This window comes from Caretta caretta, chromosome 6 (assembly GCF_965140235.1).
Source record: "Caretta caretta isolate rCarCar2 chromosome 6, rCarCar1.hap1, whole genome shotgun sequence".
NCBI classification, from domain to species: domain Eukaryota; kingdom Metazoa; phylum Chordata; order Testudines; family Cheloniidae; genus Caretta; species Caretta caretta.
This window is the reverse complement of record NC_134211.1, coordinates 62,032,574-62,058,721: the sequence shown is the minus strand read 5'-3', so window position 1 is coordinate 62,058,721 and position 26,148 is coordinate 62,032,574. Positions and strand designations below refer to the sequence as shown.

The following is a 26,148-nucleotide window of genomic DNA, read 5'->3' as shown; positions in this document are numbered from 1 at the left end:
CACAAAATCACATTGAAGCAGTGTGTACAACATGGAAAAGCCAAAGAATACATACAACACCATGTTTTGCTGTGGCATATACTCAGAAGGACTCACATTCCATGTTAAGTCCAAAATAATACATCCAGAGATTCTCTCAAGTTGCTTAGGCCCTGCCATTTTTTCATGAGGGAAAAATTAATTTTGTATCTGAGAGACTGTGGTGATTGTTTAAATATTTTAGCATGAAAAATACTAATAATCTAGTGATCAGTTAGTCTAAATCATTGTTGTATATTATTAAAGAATCAATATTGGGTACATTCCTTTGGATCCAAATGCCCTTTAATGCACCGTGCTATTAATTTCCCTTTTTTTAATAGCTTTTATAAACACAAAAAATGCTTTCTATATTGTTTTATATCTTCAATGTATTCTACAAACAATAGATTTTTTTACCAATTTTGTGTGTGTGTGTATATAGATAGATAGATAATCTATATGTATATCAGAAACAAAAAAAGACATTGAAAGAACATTAAGTTTATAAAGTCAAGCACTCAAAAGTTAAGAATTAATTCAGCCCTCTTGTGCACATTATGATACAGTTTTTAAATTACATGATCCCATACTATTTTTTCTACAGGACCCCTGCCTCATTCAGTGCACAGACTATACAGTGCTCATTTAAGAAGCTATTCCAGTGATTTTCAACCTTTTTTTCATTTGTGGACCTCTAAAAAATTTAGAGGCACAGGCCCTTTTGGAAATCTTAGACGCAGTCTGCAGACCCCCAGGGGTCCACGGACCACAGGTTGAAAACCACTGTTCTATGGTAACAACAACCTTTTGCGGACCCCATAGTCTGAGGCTCCCCAGGGGTCTACAGGCCACAGACTGAAAACCACTGAGCTATTCAATATTTTACTTTTACTTCATTGTTTAATGTATGGCCCCCATTCCTTACTGCACACAATTCATACCTACCTTTGAGGACAAAAGGAGAACTGAGACACAGGGAGATTAAGGTCAAAAGTATTCACTAATTCTAGGTGCCCAATTAGGGAGACCTAGGAACTGATTTTTCAAAGAATTATACAGCACTTTATATATTCAAAGCACAGCTCCCATTTACTTCAGTTGCAGTTGTGAGTCCTCAGCAATTCTGCAAATCTTTTTTTTTCTTAAAAAAATCAGACCCCAGAGACTCAATTTGGGCACCCAGAAAATGAAGAACACAATAATTCATAAATTTATAAATTATATGGCCAGATTAAAGAAAAGGAGTTCTTGTGGCACCTTAGAGACTAACCAATTTATTTGAGCATAAGCTTTCGTGAGCTACAGCTCACTTCACCAGATTAGATTGTCATAATCTAATTTGACCTCCCACATAATACAAGCCATATGACTTCCCTGAATTAATTCTTGTTTAAACTAAAACATGTTTTTTAAAAAAAAAATTCAATTCTTGATTTTAAAATTTTGCAATAGAAAATCGTCCACAACCCTTTGTAAACTATTCCAAAGGTTAGTTACCCTCACTTAAAAAAATTCAGTCTTATTTCTAGACCGAATTTGTCGAGCTTCAGCTTCCAGCCATTGGATCTCATTACACCTTTGTCTGTTAGACTGAGGTGCCCTTTTTTATCCAGTTTCAGTTCCCCATATAGGTATTTATAAACTGATCAAATCACCGCTTAATCTTCTCTTTGATAAACTAAAAAGATTGAGCTCCTTGAGTCTTTTATTATAAAGTATGTCTTCCAATCTGTTAGGTTTCAGAGTGGTAGCCGTGTTAGTGTGTATCAGCAAAAACAACAAGGAGTCCCAATCTGTTAGTTATTCTTGTGGCTCTTCTCTGAACCCGCTCCAATTTTTAAACATTTTTTTATTGTGGGCACCAACACTTTTAAAGTCACTGCTTCCCAGGATGCAGTCCCCCATCCTGTAAGTATGACTTGCATTCTTTGTTCTTAGATGTATGACTTTACATTGGGCCATTCTGAAACACATACTGTTTGCCTGCGTCCAACTGATTGCTCTGTATCAGTGACCTGTCCTCTTCATTATTTACCACTCCACCAATCTTTGTGTCATCTGCAAGCTTTATCAGTAATGACTTTATGTTTTCTTCCAGGTCATTGATACAAATGCTAAATGGCATAGGGCCAGTAACCACTCTATGAAGAGCCTATCTAGAAACACAGCCATGTCATTATGATTCCCTGTTTACAATTACATTTTGAAACCTATCAGTCTGCCATTTAATCCGTTTAATGTGTGCCATGATGATTGTACATTGTTCTAGTTTCTTAATCTAAGCATCATGCAGTATCGAGTCAATCATCTTACAAAAGTCTATTGCATCAATACTAGTATCTTTATCAACCAAACTCCTAATCTTCCAAAAAAAATCTAGTTCTTTTGACAAGATCTATTTTCTCTATACCCCGGTTGATTGACATTAATTATATTACCTTCCTTTAATTCTTTATCAGTCAAGTCCCATATCAGCCTTTCCACTGTTTTACCCAAGATCCATGTCAGGCTGACAGGCCTAATTACCCAGATCATCCCGTTTGCCCTTTTTGAAAATTGGCACATCAGCTTTCTTTCAGTCTTCTGAAACTTCCTCAGTGTTCCAAGACTTATTGAATGGTATCATTAACGGTCCAGCCAGCTCCTCAGCCAACTCTTAAAATTCTAGGATGCAAATTATCTGGACCTGTTGATTTTAAAATATCTAACTTTAGTAGTTGCTGTTTAACAACCTCCTGAGTTACTGTTGGAATGGAAAGTGTTTCACCATCATCATATATGAATAGATCATGCTGCATTTTACCAAATACAGAACAAAAATATTTTTTGAACACTTCTGTCTTTTCTATATTATTATTGACAATTCTACCATTTCCATTTAGTAATGGACCAATAACCACCTTAGGATTCCTTTCAATAACTACCTGTGAAAAATTTAGTTTAATTGTCTTGCCTAGCATCACATAAGCACTCTGGCAGAGGTAGGGATAGAATCCAGATCTCCAGGGTAGCATTCAACTGCCTTAATTATGAGACCATCTTTCCCCTTCCTGCAATCCCCTGCCTCATTCACTACACACCTTTCAACTTCTGCAACAAATGAGGCAAGGGTCCTACAGATAAGAGATTCCTTCACTACATAACCACAATTCATCCCCAGAGCAGATCCATCCAGAGAACTAAATGAGGCAGGGATCCTGTGGAAAAAAATCATATATGGTCATGTAATTAAAGACTGTGTCATATTGACATCCAAACGGTTCATCAGCAGGGTTGCAATCTTTAGATCCACTGCACAGACCTCTGCCACTTGAGCTAAAAGAATACCTGATAATGACACTGGAGGGGAATGACACACACATTTTGCCAGTGGGTTTCACAGATATTTGCTGTGTGTTCCACTCCCAACTCTGGAAAGGAGCACACTTTAGTGAGCACACAGACTATTATGCTTATTTTCCTCCAAGCTTGACCGCCCCATCCCCTCCATCCTGTCCCAGTCCTGTCTATTCCCCACCCCTGGCTCCCTGTCCTTCTCCCATTCTCCTTGCCTACCCAGTCCCAGTCTCCACTGCTCACGCTTTTCATCCCACTCCAAGTCTCCTTGACCAGCCAGTCTCCATTCTCCCCTCCCTGCTCCTCATCCAATCTCTCTCTCCCCTACCTGCCCCCACCACTAGTTCACAGTCCCAGTCTCCCTCATTGGGCTCCTCATATAATCTTTGTCTCTGCTCCATGACTCTTTGACCCAATCTCCTCCTTCCCTGACTCTTTGACCCAGCCTCTTTGCCCAGCCATTCCTAGCTCTCCCTCTGCACACAACTCCTTACCAGATTCGTCTCCCCACTCCCTGCCACACTGGTTCCTACTCCCAGTCTCCTTATGCAGCTGGGCCAAGTCTCTTCCCTTCTCCTCCAATCTCAATGCCCATCTCCCCCCACCCACCGCAATCAATTAAATCACTATTCCCCCCCCCCCGACTCCCAGACCCAGTCCCCCTCCCCATGGCTCCCAGTTTTCTTGCCCAACCAGTTCCTGCTTCATTCCCTTCCCCCATCCACCCACATTTCCAGCTCCCAACCCCAGTTCCACCACCATCAATTCTGGCTCTCAGACCCATCCTCCTTTCCCCTCCCATCTCAGTCTCACCAGCGTCCTTGTCTTAATCTATTCATTTCCCTTTCCCTAGTTTGGTTTTGTCCCCACTGCATTCAGATCAGAGAGCTTCCTCCTCCATGCTGTCTAGCTTCAAGCAGGGAAATCACTGAGAGCACAAGAGAGACAGGCTCCCTGCTCTCAGTCCCAGTGCAGGAGCAGCAACTACAAGGAACTTCTGGCTTCACCCTTTAGTCCTGAGCTGATAGGAGCATGCTCAGTTTCTCAAGGGATGGTGCATGCAGTCTAGTCACCAATGACCTCTTAGCTAAAGCTCATAACCAGTACTCCATCCCCATCCTTGACTTGTCAGCCACCTCTGACACCATCAATTATGGCCTTCTTGAAACCTTGTCCTCTCTCTTGGCTTCTGTGACTCTTCCCCCTCCTGTGTCTCCTCCTACTCCCTCTTTAATAGCTTCTTCAGTGTGTCCTTCAGAGGATCTTTCTCACCCTCCTCCAACTTTTTGCAAGGGTTCTACAGGGTTCTGTTCTTGGTCCTCTTCTCTTCTCCCTCTACATGTTATCTCTGGGTAATCTAATCTGCAAACAAATTCAGCTGTTATCTCTATGCTCACAACTCAGAAATCTACCTTTCTACTGCAGAATTGTCTCCTTCTGTCTAAACTAAAATCTCAGCCTGTCTCTGACATCTCCTCATGGTTTTTTAGCCCTCAGGTCAGCATTGCTAAAATAGAGCTCCAAGCCTGCCATTCTATCTCCTTTCTTGATCACTGTGGAGACCACCATCATCTTATCCGTCACTCAGGTCTGTAACCTAGGCGTCTTGTTCAGCTTGGATCTCTCTCTTGGTCCTCAAATCCAGGCTAAGTTATGCAGAAAGAATCTGCAAGATGTAGACATCTCTAAGATGTTTCATCTGGGCTCTCATAATCTTTTGTCTTGATTACTTCAGCATTCTTCTCTCTGGCCTTGACAAATGCGATCTTGCCCCACACATATCCATTCAGAATACTGCTGCAAAAATAATTTTCCTACCCCATGGCTTTGGCCACATCACCCTCTCCCTGAATCCATCCTCTAACTCCCCCATAAGCTTCATCTTCACTTTAAAGGCCCTTTACAGCATAGTCCCACTCTACCTATCATCTCTTATTGAATTCACTATTGAGATGTCAACTTTTGCTACAATCCCCATGATGTCACCCTCCATCACCCATTTGTTAACTTTTCAAACAAGCACCTTTGTGCTTTCTTCAATGCTGGTCCTTATGCTTGGAAGGCACTCCCCATAAACATCTGCAATGTTACCTCACTATCCTCTTTCAAATCCCTTAAAACTGTCCTTTTCCATGATCAGGCCTCGAGTGTGCTGATTCCACTGCCTATCAAGCTGACCATTCATTGTTTCCTTGTACTTCCTGTCAGTCTGTGTCCATCTGATGGATTTTATTTTATACTTAGTGTGAAGCTGTCTTCCAGGGTGGCAACTCAGATCAGAGCCATAGGCCAACTCACTTGTGTCTGAATATCAAAGAAGTGTTAAGTATGCGGTCAGACTAGCTCACTCATATGCTGATAGAGATAAAAGAGAGATGCTAATGTTACTGTATTCACTTATCAGTAAGCAATTGTCTCTTATTACATTATATTTGCATTGCATATACCCCTATAATTACATTTACAGTATGTATATCCTGATAATTAAATAACTCTAGATCAAATGTGTGTTAAGATAAGAATGTACCTGATGTGTAAACTTCATGGAAACTAATGGATTTTTGTTTCCTATTACATTACATTTTATATTGTGTATATCCCTGTGATTAATTCATCAAATGGGAATCAGAGTAGCAGCCATGTTAGTCTGTATCCGCAAAAAGAAAAGGAGTACTTGTGGCACCTTAGAGACTAACAAATTTATTTAGTCTCTAAGGTGCCACAAGTACTCCTTTTCTTTTTTCATATCGGAATGGAACCCTGGAAATGCTAATGAAGGACTTAATGGCTGTAACAGGAAATGCTATTTTCAAAGCAAGGGGACATGGAGGAATAAAGACACTTATCAGATTGCTTTCTGTGTGGAAAAGCTATAAATATGAATTCAAAAAAGGATCTAGTATCTCTGAACTATTTGGACATTCAAATGAAAGTGTTCCAGATGCAAGAGAGAGATCCTCAAACTTATTTTGGGTAACTCTGAGAGACTTATGGAAAACTAGCAAATTACTACATCTCTACTATCATTGTGGATGTACAAATTTAGACTTATCTGTTAATGTATTTTATCTGCTTTAATCCCTCGATAACTCTCATTTCTTTTTCTTAGCTAATAAACCTTTAGTTAGTTTACTAGAGAAATTGGTTGTAAGCGTTGTCTTGATGTAAGATCAAAAGTATTCATTGACCTGGGGTAAGTGACTAATTCTTTGGAGTTGGGAGTAACCTAGTATCACAAAGTCCGGTTTTCTGGCTGGTAAGATAGGCTGGAGAGTCTAAGGGGGATTGTCCTTGTCTCCATGGTAATGCTAATATAGTGATCCAGGAAATTACATTTGTTACTGGCTTGGTGAAATCTAACTATAGAATATGCCACCGGTTTGTGGTGTCCGCCCTGTTTTCTGACAGTCTGACCTGAGACTGGCATTCACAGTTCTGAGCCATTCCAGACCCCTACTCCAAAGCATAGTGGACCTGGAGCTGTTTTTAAAAAAAAAAAAAAAAGTCACCAGATTTTTTTAAATATGAACAAAAAGCTTATTTTCTTTTTTTAGCTGAAATTTCCAAAAAAATTCTGCTTGAGGCAACCATTCAAAATAGAAAATTTTAGTCCAAACAGATAAAGTTAGAAAAGTTAAAAGCAACTGAAAAAAGGGTCTTGTAATGCTAAGTGTCAGACAACCTTAACAGACAGTGCTACTGACCCCTCCTACATCCTCTCATCCAAAACCCGATCTTCTTAATATGCTAATTTACAGGGGACCCTCCTGTTTTTTGTGCAATACAAATTTAAACATTTTTAATGTAACCTAGCAACTCCATACATGTGCTGTACATATTCAGACAATAAAAGGACAGCTGCATTCACCTTGTGAACTGATACAAAAAACTAGCCAATAATAATTGATATGATAAGGAGTAAAAACAATGAAGAGGTGTATTTTCTGACTTAGTCCATTTCTAAGGACAAATATTTCAACAATCGTAAATCAACTCTCTTTACAAGATTTCAAAAGCAATTATAATAGTAAATTAGCCACTGATCAGTCAATACTGGTATTGAGGACTACTAGTGCTCAAATGACAATTTGGCAAACTTTTTTATTAATAGTTCTAAGACTTCTGACACCCTCCATTTACATTTTTTTTTTTTTGAAATTGTGAACTTAAATTCTCTCCTGGTCCAAAGCTGCAAATATCAAGTTTAACTCAGAGGCAGAAATTTATGGCTGGAATTCTAAACCTCTGCACAGAAGGTTTCTAATGGGTAAACATGGACAGAACCCTGAAATCAAGAAAGGACCAACAGACAGCAGGTATAATACGTACCTCAAAACACTACCCTGCAGTTTGGATACACTGAAGAACTTTAAATGGTGAACTTTTGTTTTCGTTTAACCAACTGTAAATGGTTTATATGGGGTTAAACAAGTCCAAAGGATGAAATAAATAATATAAGCACACAACCCTTAACTTTTCCATTCATTCAGTGTCTCTGTAAATCATTAGAAGCTCCATGAATATTAATATTCTGTCTCCCTGTTTCTAAGCAGGGCCATAAGCATGGTCTCTGGATGGCTCACAGCCAGCTCTAATTTACCATTTTAACAACTAAAATCAAAATTTAAAAAAATATGAGAGAGAGAAACGAACATCTTCCAGTATAAACTTTATAACCTTCTTCTTTGCCAGGGAACTGCATCACATTTTCCCTAAATATGAATAAAAGTGTCATTAAATACACACTTTCTTGCAAACTTCATATTTTTCCTGGCTTCTTTTTAGCTCTATAAATATCATTGGGTGCAGGAATTTGGGACACTACATTTGCACACAATTTTTCAAGGCACAGATGCAGGGTTTTTTAATTTTCTCAAGATATCCAAATGTCTTGATATTTTACAGAGTAAACAGAATCCAATTCCTCTTAAGCTAGGGATAGATTCTCCCCCTGACATATGCATAACTCTGACTGAGAGGGCAGCTATACAAACCACAGAAGTTACCGATGGACAAGACCTCACATTTCTAAAGTCTCTACAGCAGTTTACTCTCTTATACTTCGACTATTTCTGTTGGTGGAGTCTCTCTGACATCACTTGGCAACTTTTTCCATTCTCAAATTGATCTTACTATTAAAAGCTTTTCTTTATATCTGAACTTTCCCTTCTTTCATTCAAAGCCATTACATCTTGTAATACCACTTTAATCAACCTCACCCAATCCTGGTATGGTTCTGAAGCTTTTTGTGAGTGGTACTCTAGGCTTACTGATAAGCCTGTGTCCTGGTGCACTGTCACTACCTTCCTGCCACAAATCTGTGAGTACTTTAACTCATAAAGGAAGGTCGCTGCTCCAGATCCCAAACTCACAATCACAGAACTTGGGCCTGGAAGAGCCAACCTCCATTTGAGACGCCACAAAATTTAACAGGAGGGGCAGGAAATGGACCATCAGCAGGTAAGACTCACCAAAAAGCACTGGAAGTACTGCTAGTTTAGACGACAGTGTCAAAAGGAAGTTATGGAACTAAATGAGCCAAGTCAAATTGAAGCAACACAGATAACAGCCTTACAAAAAGCTAAAGAAAATTAAACACTGAAAAGAAATGGTAGAAAGAATCTTGTAAAGTCATCTCTAAAGTCTGAAATAAATATTAAGGAAAACACAACAAAGTCACCAACTGAACTGTCCAAATAGAATGATTTTTTTTCCACAGATGTGCTTACGGTAACTGGCTTGTCCATCTCTGTTAAAATGGTCATCTGTTTTTTATCTTCCTGTCATTTTCATGCTTCTCTAATTTTATGACATGATACTGTGGGCCAGAGACTTTAAAAAAAAAAAAAAAAGGAAAAACTTACTGGTATTGAAAATTCCTCAGCCAAGTACTTCAACAACGATGCTTCTCTAGCCAGAAAGTTACTTCTCTCCATCAGGTTGCCTTGAAGTTTCGTATCAAACTCCTTTCTGACCACTGAAGCAACAGAGTCAATTATTACAAGCTTAACCTTCTTAGAAATGATTTCTTCTTCCAAAGTCTCAATCCTTAAAAAAAAGATAATAATAATAATAAGTATTGACTTAGGTGAAGCAGTAACATCAGACAGAGGGATGTTAGTTGTATAAATATTATGATTAACACACAAAAAATATTTTAGAAGCATAAATTTGTTACACCAAATTATACTAAAACTTTTCTATATGGCCAAGCCCCTCTGTCAAGAGTCACCGTTGCTAGGTTATGGAGATGTGGAAGGGGGAAGGAATCCCGCTCCATAACCACTACCACAGCTCTCAGGCTGCCATAGCTCCTGTATCCCAAAGTCCCCCCTTCGAAGTGGAGGGTTAGAGGAGACACATAATATGGATCTGCTCTGTCCCATGCAGTCATGGGGGTAATCAGGGAGATATGCACACACAGAGGTTGTGCCCGGTCTCCTTTCTCACATAGGAGAAACATCCCATTTCTACCACCGTGGGTCCCCTCTACAGCCACTGGGCCAGGTCCCTTTCTACATACTTGCAATGTAATATACATGTCAAAATATATTTGGTTAATAATATGCTAAGAGTTCATCCTCTCTGATGGGGCTGTAGGTAGTATACAGCACAAGTAGTCTGCTACTAACATGTTTGCAGATACACACAAGAAGAATGGCAAAACGTCCTTGCCACATCATAACCTGTCTTCATGACAACGTATCATCACAAGTTGACAAAGTAACATGGCAACACAGGATCATCATGTAAAAGCTTTCCTGGATGACAGTCATGAGTGGGGCTCCTCTCTCTATTTGCAGGACGATCCCACCATCTTCTTTTCTTCCTCCCTCATAATGTGGGGATGGGAGGAAGATAGGAGGAATAATTAGGAGGCACTTCGATGATTTTGCTCTACCCTAATCTGAGCTAGAGAAAGCCAGGAGCCCATCAGCTGCACAAACTCCATCAGAGCTACATCTAGGATTATGAAGGGATTCCTGCAAACCACATTTTGCTGGCTGTGTATTAGAGTTTGCTGCATTATAAAAATAGCAACATTAATATCAATTGGTCATACGCTAAACGAGACATCTCAGAAAGCTTTTTCAAAACCTTCCGAATAAAGGGGATCAAATACATGCATCAAGATACAGGGTTGTTGGTCATTTTGCACTAATTTTATCTAGTCAGACTTGCCTAGTTATTGAAATGTAAAGGCCAAAGAAGTGAACTACTGTACATAAAGCTTGAGATGTAAAACATTACATTCATTACAGACCATTCAGCAATGACGGGCTTCTCATTGCACTCCAAAGCAAACAATACCTTTTCAGCACACTGTCACAGGTGAGCTCCCGATAGAGATGAATGCTACGGGTCATTGAAAACAACTTTTCTTCTGTGCCAAAATAATTAGGGAAACGGTGTTCTGCTATCTCAACCAACCTGTTAAAATTCAAAAGGCACATCACAGCAAATTCTGGGCTAACAAGACAGCAACCTTCCTGTACCATTTCCACCACCCCCATAAATTCAAAGTACACAAAGGAAGAGATATTTGATTAACTAAATAGAGGAAGGGTGAGCAGATGTAGATTTTAAGCTAATTTGACTTCCTTTTCCAAGGAGGAAGCACATTCAAGCGGCCAGAGTGGAGGGCTAGAAGTCAGGGGATGACGGTTCTAGTCCCAGTTATGCCACTGAGTCGTTAGTGAAGTTAGACAAGACACCACTTCTCTGTGTTAGCTCCTCTATGAATAAAATAAAAGTAATAACATTTCCCTAAGTCAAAGGGGAATTGTAAGGTTTAGTTACTACCGGCATGTCTACACTACAAAAATAAGTCAACCTAACTTAGGTCAGCATACAGCCGCTACAGTAATTATATCACTGGTATGTGTTTAGATTTTGCTCCTTGTGTAAGCGATGTGTCTCTTCACCAGAAACACTTGAATCGATTGTACTGTCAGTGAGGGGCATGGTGGAATGGCTTCTGAAAGTCAGTAACAGTCAATGTAAGCAACTTAGTGTCTACACCAGAGGTGGGCAAACTATGGCCCATGGGCCACATCCAGCGCGTGGGACACTCCTGCCCAGCCCCTGAGCTCCTGGCCTGGGACGCTAGTCCCCAGTCCCTCCCATGCTATTCCCCCTCCCCCGCAGCCTCAGCGCACTGCACCACCGGCGCAACGCTCTGGGCGGCCAGTCAGCACAGCTGCAGAGCCGCGGCCTGACCCGGTGCTCTGGGCGGCGTGACTGTAGCACCACCAGCCACCAGTGCTCCAGGCAGCACGGTAAGGAGGCAGGGAGCAGGGGGGGTTGGATAGAGGACAGGGGAGTTCAGGGGCTGTGGTCAGGGGTTGGGGGTGTGGATAGGGGTCAGGGTGGTCAGAGGGCAGGGAACAGGGGGGGTTGGATGGGGCAGCGGTCCCCGGGAGGCAGTCAGGAATGACGGGGGGGTTGGATGGGGCATCAGGGGACAGTCGGAGTGGGAGGTCTGGGGGTGGTCAGGGGACAGGGAGCAGAGGGTGGTGGATGGGGCAGGAGTCCTGGGGGGCCCAGATAGGAGGCGGGGGCCGGACCACGCCTGGCTGTTTGGGGAGACACAGCCTCCCCTAACTGGCCCTCCATACAATTTTGGAAACCTGATGTGGCCCACAGGCCAAAAAGTTTGCCTGCCCCTGGTCTACACTGACACTGCAGTGACCTAACTACATCAACTTTGACTCTACACCTCTCGTGGATGTGGAGTTATTAAGTTGGTGTAGTGGGGCAATTACATTGGCAGGAGCAAAATTTTAGACACTTACATAGTTAGGTCAACGTTAATTGCCTTGCATCGACCTAACTCTGTAGTGCAGACCAGGCCTGAATGAAATGTACTTTAAGATTCTTGTACAAAAGTCACTACTAAAGTGCAAAGTATTATTGCTATAGTTCTGATTATCAATGATATTTGCATTTAAATACGGGTATTGATGATCCCAGATCATCTTCTCTTCTGCCTCAACCCTGTAGTGAGGTCATAAAGCTGAGTTTGTGTCATCACAGAAATTTCTTTGGCAATAAGCTGATGTCAATATATACAGGCTTATGACATCACTGCAACATCCAGTGGACAAAACAGTGGAGCTGGGAGGAAGATATCATGATTCAAATGCAAATTGGTAACAGCAGCACAGATATGGAGAGAGTTCTTGACCAAGTCAAATGGTTTTTCATTTATGTGCTGTTTTAAAAGTTTGCTTCAGCATGAAAATCTCTCAAATGGACAATTCTCTGATTTTGCCACTTACCCAATTTTTAAAAAGACATGTGAAAGCCTAAAGCAGAAAAGGGAAATGTATTTTTCAGGCCACAGTGAAAGATCATTAGATGGACAGCTCCAGCAAATAAAATATTCCGTTTAACCACAAAACAGACACAATATAGTTAACCAACCAAGAGGTTACCCGAGATGGCTGGCAGGAGGTTGTGATGGGTCACTAAGACAGGTCTTTCACCATCATCTCGCTTCACATAGGTCAGTGTTTTTCAATCTTTCTGATACCAAGATCAGCTTGCTGCCTTCCTAACCTGTGTCAGGGAGATCTCAGGGAGCAGTGCCAGTCCATGGACCGGTTGTTAAGAAACACCGATATAGGTCACTTAACAGTTTTTAAATGACAGCAACTTTGAGATACTACTGACTCATTTAAATGAGTGGCCTAGAGATGAAATATTCTATACCCCATTAGCAAGTCCCTGACCCATCCAGTCCATTAGTTGTCATTATTAAGATTTGCAGTTGCTTATTGCTTATGCTAGTAAGTGCATCTCATTAATGGATCAAACCAAAAAATCCAGAGCACAATGAATGTTTTTCACCTGGTCCCAAACATTATTATATTCAAAACCCAGGGTCTGGAAAAAAAACAAAAACCCACAATCACAACTCTGAAACTAAATAATTCTCAGTCTTCAAAGGCCAACATTTTCAAATTCAGGTGCTTAAAATTACTCAGGTACAGAGGTGGAAGTGGCATGATTTTTAGAAATGCTGAGCTCCCACAAATTGTACTGAAGTCAGTGCAAGTTGGAAGGACTCAAACACCTTTCAGAGTGGTAGCCGTGTTAGTCTGTATCAGCAAAACGAAAACAAAAACTGAGGAGTACTTGTGGCACCTTAGAGACTAACAAATTTATTTGGGCATAAGCTTTCATGGGCGAAAACCCACTTCATCACATGCATGCAGTGGAAAATACAGTAGGAAGATATAGATTCACACAGAGAACATGAAAAAATGGGTGTTGCCATACCAACTGTAAGGAGACCAATTAATTAAGGTGGGCTATTATCAGCCACAGAAAAAAAAATCAGGCCACATTTATCTAGGTACCTAAATACGGATTTAGGAGCCTAACTTTAGGCACTGGTGTTTAAAAATTTTGATCCCTATGATTATTGTAAATTGTTTTGCAATGTTCAAAATGAACAAGGAAGAGAAACTGTTTAACTTTGCTCGGTAGTATTTACACTCCATACTGTATGTATGAAGAGAGTGACATCTGGTGGGTGATATTTTTTCCCAAACACTGCACCGTTGAGATAAAAATCATATTATAAAATGTGTTCCTCTGTTTTACAAGAAATAACAATATTATTAAAACTGAAGCTATTTTGGAAATGTATGTTACTTTTCATTATAATTTGTGCTTACTTTATTTAAAAATAAACTCTTAATTGAACCATTAGGTTAGGCATTTTCACATCTTGACTAACAGTGTAATCTTACTAACATAACCTTTTCATTAATCTCCTTCCTCTATTTACTACTAAGACTACTTGCTGCATCTAGAAGATCAGAGCCAACTCTTCAGGGCAGAGACCTTGTCTTTCAATTAGCCCAGTATATTGCACAGCACATTGCGAGCACTGTAACAATATTCAATAATAACTTACTCACTCTGCACCACAACTGAACTCCAAATTGATGCAAGCTGAGTGCTGAGGGGGAAGTAGCGTGAAAAAACAACAGGTAAAAGGAAGTAAGGCAAGTCCTTCTGTTAGCTTTTCCTAGTTCATTTTAGGTAGGATGGAGTTAAATCAAAGTGAATGAAGTCACCAATTTTAATCATGATTTAAATCAGCAAGCAGGATACCTTGGTTTAAATAATCAATTTTAACTTATTTTGCATTTGTACTTTTTAGTTATTTTCTTAAAGAAAGTTTGTTTCTCAATGGTTGGTATAATTCAGTACTTCTTTTTGCTTACCAGGAGGATACACTATATCTATATATGTTTAATTAATTTTTTTATAGCTTAAGGTACATGTATTCAGATTCTTAATTTTTATATTAGAAAACAATGACTGATTCATTTCTTATTTACAAAATGATTTTTTTTTTTACTCGTGATTTGTGATTAGCTGCCTTTGGCTGAAAATTTGAATTTATTTAAAAATGCACAAAACCAGCACTGTAAAATTATTTTTATTAGTTAAAACTATCTTAGATGTGCTGGATACCTAAGGGAAAAAGTAGTTTATAAAAACATGTTTTGCTTTTAAAATGAACTAATTTATTAAACAAAGATAACGTTATCTGTAATTAGTGAATTGAATTGATTGTAGTCACAATGTCTTTCAAGATTTTAGAACCAGTAAATCTCATTCTCTCACACCTCATTTTAATTCATAGACTGGAAGAGGAAAACAAGCGTTCCTGCTTTTTCAGCTCCCAATCGGTTTCTGAACTTTGAATGAACTAGTCATTCAACTGATCTAGCTGAATAAACTGGCACGAAGAAAATATTCTCTTTGTACCTACAAAAAAAAAAGCTACTGCTGTCAAAAGCTGGTTTGGCATTCAACAAACTCTGGTTCCAGGTTTTTAGCCAGTGACTTTCACCAGTCAGGGGTCTGACTTTCTTTACAACTTGGACAGCAAACATGTACTGCTTGTCTATTTTTTTATTTCAATTACTTGGTTTTAAAAGATTATAGTAAATTTAGACCTTAACAAATTATCATAATTTCAAATTTAATTTTAAATAGATTTTTAAAATGTATCTAATTCAATCAAATCAATAAAAGATATCCAATTTAAATCAAACAAATACTTTTTATTTTTATCCATCCTGCCTCACCTCCTTCGGCACATGAGTTACTCTCATTTACAGTTTGAAAGCTGATGAGAAGGCACAGGCTTCATTGCAAAAAACATGTCCATGACACCTGGATGAACAACTCATTTTTCACATATGCAACCATGCCATAACAAGGATATCACAAGGCCAACAGGAGATCAACACCTGGATGAGAAGCAGCTCAAATTCAACCCAGGGAAGACCAAAGGAATATTGGTCAAAAGGGGAAATTTCACTCAACTACCTGACATACTGGCCTCCCTCTCAAGAGAGGGCATCCCTCCCCGCACTCTTCTGTTTGTCAAAGTGGAACAGAGCTTCGGGGTCTTGTTCAACTCATTATTAACCCAAGGCCCTGTCTAGAGCAGGGTAAAAGCATTGTTTTTTTCACATTGCCTAATACATTTTAAAGGTGTTCAGCGCTTCGACAGAAGGTGTTAAGTGATGGCTACAAACATTAAAATATATTTGCTAACATGTACATTGGTTCTAAAACACCACTATTTTCTTACTCTGGATAGGACACTCTTCATAAGGAGTGATGTTATCATATGGCAGCCATTCAGTGAGTGGTCTGGATGAAAGATTTGCTGGCTTCAATCCACCTCCTAAAGGACAGGTGTCCACATCACAAAAAACACCAGTATGATTAATCTAAAATGACATCTGTACTGGCAATTTCAGGGAGATGTAGTTAATGTTTGCACAGCACAGTGTAGGTGCAAAGTTCTGTAAGAGCTAAGGATTACTATTCATTATGAGAGGCCAAGGACTGAAAGGAGCTTAATTGTATTCCCTGAAGACCAGGGTTGAGGCATTTTACCCAGACAGGGTGGAAAACCTCACAATGCCTTTGGCTTTGGTTTCCAGTGATTTTATCCAGTGTTTTTCACAAACCATAAACATAGATAAAGAAAGAACAAACAGAGAACATGCTTTTCATACACTCAGTAGACAAATATAGTACAGATTCCTCAGTCACTAACTGGTTACTTTTGTACTGAACTGCTACAAAAAAATAAGAACGTAACTGAAAACAACTTCAGTTTACTGTATTAACAGAGATGTTTTCACCTACCTGTTCTAGTGACAGCTTGTTGATGAAGATGCAGAATATCCACTGCATTGATATGGCTTTTTATTATGATTTATTATTGTTTATTATTTATTAAGATTTTATTATTATTTAAATTATGATTTTAAATTATACAAACTGCTGAAGAAGCTTGCAACAGTGCATTGCTTAGGTATCCAATCCTGGATGCCAGGGCAATGGAACTCTGCAGGGGATCCAGGTGAACGTGGTTGGGGCTCAGCAGTGGGAGTCTGGATGTGGGGAGATGGCGCTCATCAGCAGGGTCTGGGTGTGGGGGGCTTAGTGGGAGGGGTCCAGATTTACGGGGGTAGGGTTTGTCAGGGTTAGGGTTTGATGGGCCTGCTTAACAGGGGAGCCCCAACTGCTGCCGAGGGGATGCTGCATGCCAGGCTCCCACTTCCCCCTAGCCCCTTTTCTTCCCTATTTCATTCCCCTCACCCACTGCCCCATCACCCTCCCCTCACTCCCACATTTCCCTTCCCTATTCCACCTCCCCTTCCTTCCCCACTGCCTCTTCCCCCGAGCCCCTCACCCCCACTTCTCCCATTTCCCCCACCCTCCCTTATCCAGCCCCACCACAGTCACTCACTGTTGCACAGAAAACAGGAAGGCTCTCAGCACACAGAAGAAGTGTATGACTGGCACTAGGACCCAGGAGGCGGCGTTCAGCTCCAGTTCAGTATCCCTTAGACTCAGCCTCCTTCAGCTGGGCAGCTCTGCACTTGCAGAAATGAGGGGGGGACAGTGGCACATAACCTTGTGTACGCCCCCTAGCCTCACCTCTGTTTGGGGGAGGCAATCCCCCCCAAAACGGCACCCATGATCATCCCCCCACGTGGCTTCCCTTTGCTTCCCTGCCATTTTCTGCAGGGAAGCACAGGAATTGTGTGGTGGGAGGGGCATTTTCTGCAGGCACACAGTCCCGCAGAATTCCCCCAGGAGTAAGTTAAGGGTTGGCCACCCAGAGAGTTAGTACTCCACAAGCTGGGGTGTAAATCTACAGCCCACAAACCTGCAAGTGGACTTTTCTACCATGCACTAAAAGCTCCCTAGTGCACTTTGTTTAAACAGTAGTAAGTCAAAGTGCACTAACTTTTAGTGCATAGTAATATGGCCTACATCATGGTCAGTTGTGGGCAGCAAACTATGCACTGTAGATTTACACCCCAGCCTGCCATGCACTACCATGTAGTCGCGGCACCAGCACTGGGACAGAGCTCCAGAAGGGGAGTGGCTCCAAGCGCTGGTGCACTGTCTACAGTGCCACTTTACAGCACTGAAACTTGCAGTGCTCAGGGAGGTGTTTTTCCCACCCGTGTGAGAAAGTTGCAACATTGTGGGGGCGGTGCCTGAACTAAGTCTTTCACACCATCTGACCAATTCCTAACCAGAAAGACAAAAAGAATGTCTCAAAGGGGCGAGGGTGGGGGAGTTCGCCAACTGCCTATGAGTGTCTTTTTCATGAAGCATGGACCAAAGCCTGTGGCACAGCAGATACAGTATATACTTCCATTTCCCCTATTCCTAAAATACAGCAGGGCTATGAACATTATCCTTGACTTTCTGATACAGTGAATTTTTGTCTAGATAAAGAATGACAGGAAAGGTTTTCCCTGCTTATCTATTTGTTAAAAATTATTATTAAATACGCTTGATATTTGCCCTTTTTCACCTGACATTTCTAGAACAGTTATGTTAAAGTGAATTTTGGAAAGGACTGAATTCCACTTTTATGATGGTACATATTTAAACTCAGTACTACATATGATCTTCAGCTCTCTGTGGATTTTCCATGCATGTCAATGTGAGGTTTGATCAAAGATCAAATGTAGTTTATGGCCTGTCTGTAGTAAAAAAAAACTTTTAAATACCATTAGTCTCTGTTAAATCACATTTAGCATTGGTGAGTGGAAATTATATTCTCACATTTAGAAACACTGTTATTTCTGAAGTGTTTCTCTCCCTTCCCCATCCTCCTCTCTCTTTCTTTCCCACTTCCATATCTCTGTGTGTGTGTGTGTCCCATTTTTCCTTTCTTCATTCTGCATTTGCATCACTACAGCAACTGCAGCCCGCACTGGGCTTCACTCCCACCCCATTTCCCACCCTCCGACAGGATGATCTGCAATGAAAGTCAGTGCTTATATGCAACTGGTCATCATCCAAGTTAGCACATTAATATTAATAGAGGCAGTGGAATTCATACTTTTCAGTACAACTATTTCAGACCATCTGTCGACTCAGAAAGACAACACTGCATCAGTTTGCACTAATTTCAAACATCTGCAAGGTTAACCTGACAACCATGGGGGCTAGAACTTTACTGTGACACTTCCTGGGAGTACCCAGAGTTGAGAGGCACTTTGCTACCACCTGTCCCTGCCATGGGTCAGCTCCTTACTCCACTGGCCACTGGCAACATAAGCACTCCCTTCTAGGCCTTGCTCTCTCTCTATAGGTTAATGATTAGACTGTGCCTATCCTCAAGCCCTCCAAGCGCCTCCCTGGAGTGTTCAGCCCCAGGTCTACTGGACACTTGCAGTGTTCACAGATTTGCTGCTTCCAAAAAAACCAGTACACCCCATCTTACCAGTTCCACCTCAGATCACTGCTCCGTTTAACACACACCACTTAGATTTTTTTTTAGTGAAATCAAGTATGAGTTTATTTAATAAAGCATAGAGATTCAAGTAATAGCAAGTAGGAGCATTGGAAACAGTTACATATAAAACAAAATCATAGCATGCATTCTAGACCTAGACTTAATTAATAAGATACTCTCCTGTCTTGCAGAATATTACTCTCCCAATACCGTTGCAACATTTCACAGACAGATTAGTTGTGACCCTCCTTTCATGAGACAGACACACTGTCAGCTTGCCTCCTAGGTGAAGGATCCTGTGTGTTTCCTTGTACCCAGACACAGACCCTAACAATCCTTTGTCAATTTCCTCTCCTATCAATTTCACACTCTCCTCTCTTGCCTGTGGCTCAATATGCAATTAGGCCTATATTGTGATGCATACAATACACAGAAATGACCAGACAAGGAGATAGGTGACTGCTGCCTCCTGACTGAAAGGAATTTTCTGAGGTATGTGACCTGCCTTAATGCCAACATCCTAAGAACATAGATTTTAATATAGATACATATGCCTTAAATATTATCTATATATACATTTCACAATGATTATGTCAACCAGTGGGCTATTGGCTCTCAGTAGAGACTGCACATACCACTCTTTGGTGAACAATTATGCACATATCTGGCCCATAGATCCCTGTAAACCCCTGTGCACTCCCTGTGCCTTCTGCCAGTTGGCACCAAGACGTATCTAGGTCACACTTTTTCCTTTTTTCTTTTAAATGAAAACTTGAGATGCTGGAGATCTGAGTCACATAAATACACATACTTCAGATGCTGAAGAGTCAGGCCACATGAAATACATCAACAGCAGCACATCCAGTACACAGGCCAAGTTCCTGAAACCTCTTATCTAGAAGATCTAAGATCTCTCCTGTATTCAAAAGATTCATTTAGTGAAACTCTGCCTCCCAAAAATTTCCCTGCTAACTCCAGAAACTAATATGCAAAATGAAAAAAATTGGACATGTAGTTTTTTAGTTGCAAACTTTATGATATATTATGGGGCAATGTACAGTGAATATATCAGAAGTCACAGACTATGCAGTTCAGCTTCCCCATTTGCAAAATAGCTCCCTACTTCACAGAGATGTGATGCTTAATTAATTAACGCTTGGAAAACATTTTAAGGCTGTGTGATAAAATGTGCTAGAGAAACTGAAAGTATTATTTTAGAACATATACTTCTTACCTTTCAGCACCAAATGCAGACTCTGTGTCAATGTATATGACAGCCCCATCTAGTCCTCCCATGCTGATAGGCAGAGTAGCCAGTACACTCATCATAAGACAAAACTGAGTTTTGCCGCAACCCGCTGGGCCGGTTACCTAAAAAGAAAAGTATTCATATAAACTAGGGGTGTTACACTCATTGGGAAAAAGGGCCTAATTACAGCCCCTGCGTCAGAATAAGCAGTTAGGACTCCATGCACCCCTCTTCAATTTACAACACAGTTCCCACTGATATCAGCGAGGAGTTTACACAAAGGTTAGGTATGGCCTTTATGTGGTGACTAAATTTGTCATTTTTTATTTGTTCATTATTGTCATATTCAGTATCACTCGATGAGAAAATACACTCAGCTTCAGGACTAGTGGTATTCCTGCCTTTTGTTTCACTTCCTTCCCATCTTCTTTTTTCTATTTCACTCCCTCTGCTGTGTCACCGTGAGTCTCTTATGTTCTTCCCTCTGCATTGCCTTCCCTGCAGCCACTCCCAGTTCTCTCCCCTATGGGCTTCACTCCTATCCTCTTTGTCTTTCCATCTCTTAAATTGATCAGCAACAAAATAATTACTGCTGTTACTGAAGTTCCATTACTGAGTTTTAGAACTGACATTCCAGTGAGATTATAAAGGGAGTCAACGTGTTCACAACCCGAGTCACTGTTTCAGACAGACATCACTACATCAGTTACACTCAGGTCACTTTTGGAAGCCACCACATATGTACATCAAGCAGCCTGCATCTGGTCAGAGGGCTATACGTTTGACACTCCTGGTCTAAAGAAATAGGGATGCATAATAGGTTAAAATCAGGGTGGATAAAAATCAATGGTTTTAAAAAAAAATCAGATTTTTTTTATTTAAACTGGATTTTTTTGATAAAATGCTTTTTGTGGAAAAAACCTATCTAAAGATAGTTTTAATTAAGATACATTATAGCTCAAAGATATCTCATCATGGAAGAGGGATTATAAATTCTAATGAGACAATATAGTCATATAATGTTTAAGAGAAGTTTTGTAAAGGAGTTCCAATAGTTCATGGATTAGGGACCCAAGCTTATGGGGTTCCAGGAGCTTCTGTATAGATTATTTAGGTTAATCTTTCTATCTACCCAATGGGACTCAGTGCTCAGTCTAGAAGATACCATCAGAGATGCTTAGTTTTGCAGTTCTCAAACTGTGGATTTGTGTCTCCAGAGATAACATGCTTGTTAACAGCAAAAATGTTTTAAAATAAATAAATAATATATAGAGGTGAGAAATAACAGACATCAACCCTATTGTCCCTCTGCAAATTTGTCTACACAGAGTCAATCCCGTACCTCTCTCTAAAAGTGCAAAGTTTCAAAAAGTTCAATGAATAGAAAGATTGTTGGGGGCGGAATAGATCTGGACAAGGAGAAGAAGCCTGGAGATAAATGTGGGAAGGGAGGGACAGGCAGTAGAAACAAAAGTGAAACTGTTTGAGCAGCATATTCCAGAAGTCTTGAGGTCCTTCTGAGTGTAGTCTTCATTGATTTGAGATCTATTATATACCATTCTCTCACTAGAAGGGAAAACCCATATTGGCAGCAGGCCATAAAAGAGACCCAGTTTGGGAATATTTTAATGAAGTTCCTCTACCTGCGGGTAAGACAGGCATACATGCAAAATGCAAACAGTGCAACAAAGAAATGCAAGGCCTGGTTGCCCGAATGAAACAACATCAGGAGAAGTGTTCCTTCTCAGGAGGACGCTGCGTTGAAGATGATGAAAGGAACATGTCTGAACACGCAGGATCTTCAGGTTGGTAAACTTTTGTGTTTCATACTTCTTTCTTAAGGATTGCCTGCCTTCCTTCTGGACCATTCTTGAATTCTCATGTTTGAGCAAAAAATATAGTTGTTACTCTGTGGTACTATCATTTTAGATGCAGCTGTGATAAAAAATAAATAGCTGAAATAAGCAGATCTTCCTTTTACAATTTGACCTTTAAAGTAGTACTGAGTGTCAGTGAATGCAATGAGTAATACTAAATGAGCAGTATGGTAATAATAATTAAATAATTGCATTGACTTATTTTGTTTAGGAGAATCCATCCTCAACATACAGGATTGTGAAGACTATCCACCTTCAAGATCACCATCATTTTCTATAGTTTCAGAGTTATCTGCCAATTATAGTGTTTCAGTCACATCATGTAGGTCACATAGCCACAGTATACCACCTGTGGCAAAACTCCATCATCCAGAAACAACCATAGATAAGTTTGTGATAAGAAGCAGTAGATTACAAAGAGGTAATTGATGAAAAAATTGCCCAGTTTGTTTATGCAGCAAACTCTCCTTTCCATATGACGGAGAACCCACACTTCATTAACATGGTTCAGTCATTAAGACCAGGATACAGTCCACCCAAACAGAGCATATGTCGCAGGCAAATTGCTAGATAAAGTGTATGAAAGAGAAATTGAGCAGTGTGCAAAAGGTCTAGAGGGTGAAATTGTTAACCTGAATCTTGATGGGTGGAGCAATGTCCACAATGATCCTGTTGTATGTGCGTGTGCGTCAACAGAAGAAAGGAATGTCTTCCTTACAGAAACAATTGATACATCAGGAAATGCACACACAGCAGAATACTTACAAGAAGTAGCAGTAAAAGCTATAACAAACTGAAAAAAAATTCATATGACTACTATGCAGCTTGGTCACAGACAATGCTACAGATGTATCCAAGATGAGAAGAAATTTAGAAGAGAGTCTCAAGCTAATTACATATGGTTGCAGTGCTCATTTGATGCACCCCCTAGCCAAAGACTTCAGTGTTCCAGAAATAAAGGCTAATGTTGTTGAAATGGCAAAATACTTCCATAACAACCACTTTGCAGCAGCTGCTCTGAAAAAAGTGGGAGGAACCAAGCTAACTCTCCCACAAGACGTGCGATAGAATTCAGCAGTGGACTGTTTTGAGCACTGTATCAAGAACTGGCCTAATCTGATGACAAGTTGTGAACAAAATCGGGAAAAAATAGATGGCACTGTGTCACAGGGTCTGTGCCGGCACTCCCACTTTTGTGCCTGCACCCTGTGTTTAGGCTCATACAATAAAGAGTCCCACCACCTTCTTCAGTGGTTTCACCTTTGTGTCTCTATTTACAGTGTTCTTGTGCAGTCCTGGATTCCCCCAACAACAATCACACCAAGACCCCTCCCAGGGTCTTCTGGCCCTTGAGGTTCCTTCCAGTAGGTAAGAAGACAGGGAAACAACCTTCCTGTCTCCTCCCAGTCCACCCCCTCACTGAGGCTTTCCCAGGGCTTTTATAGCCGTCCCAGTCCTTAGCCCAGCTGTTCCCACTCGGCCCAGCTTGTTGCTCTGAGCTAGCCCTCATTAGGGCTTACAGCTGCATACCCATGTCTCCCTACCTGGCCTTTCGACCAGACAGCCATCTGCAGCCAGCATTTTGGCAGGGCTTTAAAGGGGGTTTTATCCCTGCCCTGCCACACACTGTAACAACCAAAGTTTTCAGCACTGGGCTTAAGAGAAATGTTGAACCATGCTGAGTACCCTGAAACCTATTTCTGTAACCTTGAACAAAATGAAGGGAAATAGCTGTTTTATTGCTGACCCTGTTGAAATCTGGAAGGAACTGAGTGAGATCTCAAAAAGAGAAATATGCAATGACAGAGTTAAATTACAAGCATTAAAAAAATGAATGGGACAAGCGCGATCACCAGCTCGTTTTCTTGCAAATATTCTCAATACTCGGTACCAGGGTCAAACCTTAACTGCTGAAGAAGAGGAGTTGGCTATGACATGGACATCCAGCAATCATCCCTCCATAATGCCAACTATAATAAACTTCAGAGCTAAGGGTGAACCATTCAAGAAATATATGTTTGCTGATGCTGTTTTAAAGAAAGTCACACCAGTGAACTGGTGGAAGTCACTTAAGCACTTGGATTCAGAGACGGTTGAAGTGATAATCTCACTTTTAACAGCGGTAGCTTCTTCTGCCAGTGTAGAAAGAATATTTTCTTCCTTTGGACTAATTCATTCCAAACTGAGAAATTGTTTGGGACCTGAAAAAGCAGGAAAGCTTGTTTTTCTTTTCCAGATTATTGGCAGAGACTTTGGGGTTTTTTTCACCTTCCTTTGCCGCATGGGGTACAGGTCACTTGCACGTTTAAACTAGTGTAAATGGCGGATTCTCTGTAACTTGAAATCTTTAAATCATGATTTAAGGACTTCTGTAACTCAGCCAGAGGTTATGGGTCTATTACAGGAGTGAGTGGGTGAGGTTCTGTGGCCTGCAATACGCAGGAGGTCAAACTAGATGATTATGATGGCCTTCTGGCCTTAAAGTCCATGAGTTTGTCTTTTTTTAAGCTTGGTTTTGAAATCAAGAGTCCACCCTGATAATAGAGATTTCAGAACTACAACAGTATTTAATGTGTCTGTACTTTTAAAAAAATGCACTTTTCTTTTTCAGTACATTATATGTTATTTTCCCAGGCACATCTGAACAGGGTTTTGGGGAGGGGTTGTGAGGGGGGGGGGGGAGATTAATGGAGGAGAAGGCAAGGTCTTGAGGAGATAATTCTCCTTCAGAGTTACCCAGGGGATTAAACATTCAAATAGCCACAACCAAATTTCTGCTCAAACGATTTGGTCAAAAGTTCTGATATTTGAACACAAAATTTCAGTTATGATTAATTTCTAACCTAAACACCACTGGTGATTTGGAAAAAGGTGTCAGAGCCAGAACAGTGTAAGTCATTTGCCTCTGGCACTCAAAAAGCTAGGACAAGATTTGGCTGTAGAGATACCACTGACATCCTCTCATGATTCATGTATTCAAATTCCAAATTTCAAACCACAATTGCTGTTGCGTAGTATAAGAGGAATGGGAAGGAAAATAGTAAAAGCTTTACCCACACCAACGGGGAAGAAACATGCTCCAAGAAACATGCTTTGTGAGAACTTCTCCCAGGCTTGAACCAACTGTCTAAAAGCAAAAGTATCCCAAGTGCAACATTCAGGTCAACTGTGCCATGGCCCAAGAACTTCTAGTATGTTGCTCACTGGGGTGCTCATTTTAATAGAGGAGGTGCAGATCAGAGAGATTAAAGGTTGCAGGATCACTTGACTTAATACAGAGTACTGTAGACTGGGACCTGAACTCTTTGTAAGCTTCACCTCCATAATTAAGCAGCAGCAATAGAATGCGGATAGACTTATACTAACACCTATATTAATACTAAACAAAGAAGAGTTGCAGTCTTGCCAACTCTTGAGATTTTGTTGAAAGTCTCATGATATCTGGTGTTTTTCTTAAAGCCCTGGGTCCTGCAGTCAAGTGATTAAGTGAAAATCTCAGCTTTTGCTGTTTTGAAGATTACTTTAAATAAAAACCAATGTTTTACTATGCTTGTGAAGAAAAGCCTGAAAAAGTGACCCAAGTGCTCCCTAAAGATTCAAAACCTAGAAGGCAAATAAAAAGAGCCCTATATTTTCTTTCATAAATTTCATGATTTCAAGCCAGTCTCATGATTTTCTGGGGCCCGACTCGTGATTTTTTAACGTTTAGGAGTACAATACTGACAATATAATATAATTACCCTGGAGCAGCAATGCAGCCAAGGCCAGCCTACTGCTGTAGAGCAGATTCCAAGTGCAATTCCAGTCTAAGCAAATAGGTGTCTCTTTTGAAGACATGTACTTCAGCATGTCAT

General features: G+C 40.5%; 1 protein-coding gene across 6 annotated transcripts in view; it reads right to left on the bottom strand.

Annotated features, from left to right (window-relative positions):
- The window catches only part of RAD51B (RAD51 paralog B), a 788,206-nt gene that overhangs the window by 651,849 nt on the left and 110,209 nt on the right, over window positions 1-26,148 (bottom strand). For all 6 annotated transcript variants that reach the window (XM_048852286.2, XM_075129636.1, XM_075129637.1 and 3 more), the window contains 3 exons: window positions 20,403-20,539; window positions 10,669-10,788; window positions 9,222-9,405 (listed from right to left, as the gene is read on the bottom strand). In XM_048852286.2, coding sequence (XP_048708243.2) covers window positions 9,222-9,405; window positions 10,669-10,788; window positions 20,403-20,539 — 441 coding nt within the window. The remainder of the gene's footprint in view (window positions 1-9,221; window positions 9,406-10,668; window positions 10,789-20,402; window positions 20,540-26,148) is intronic.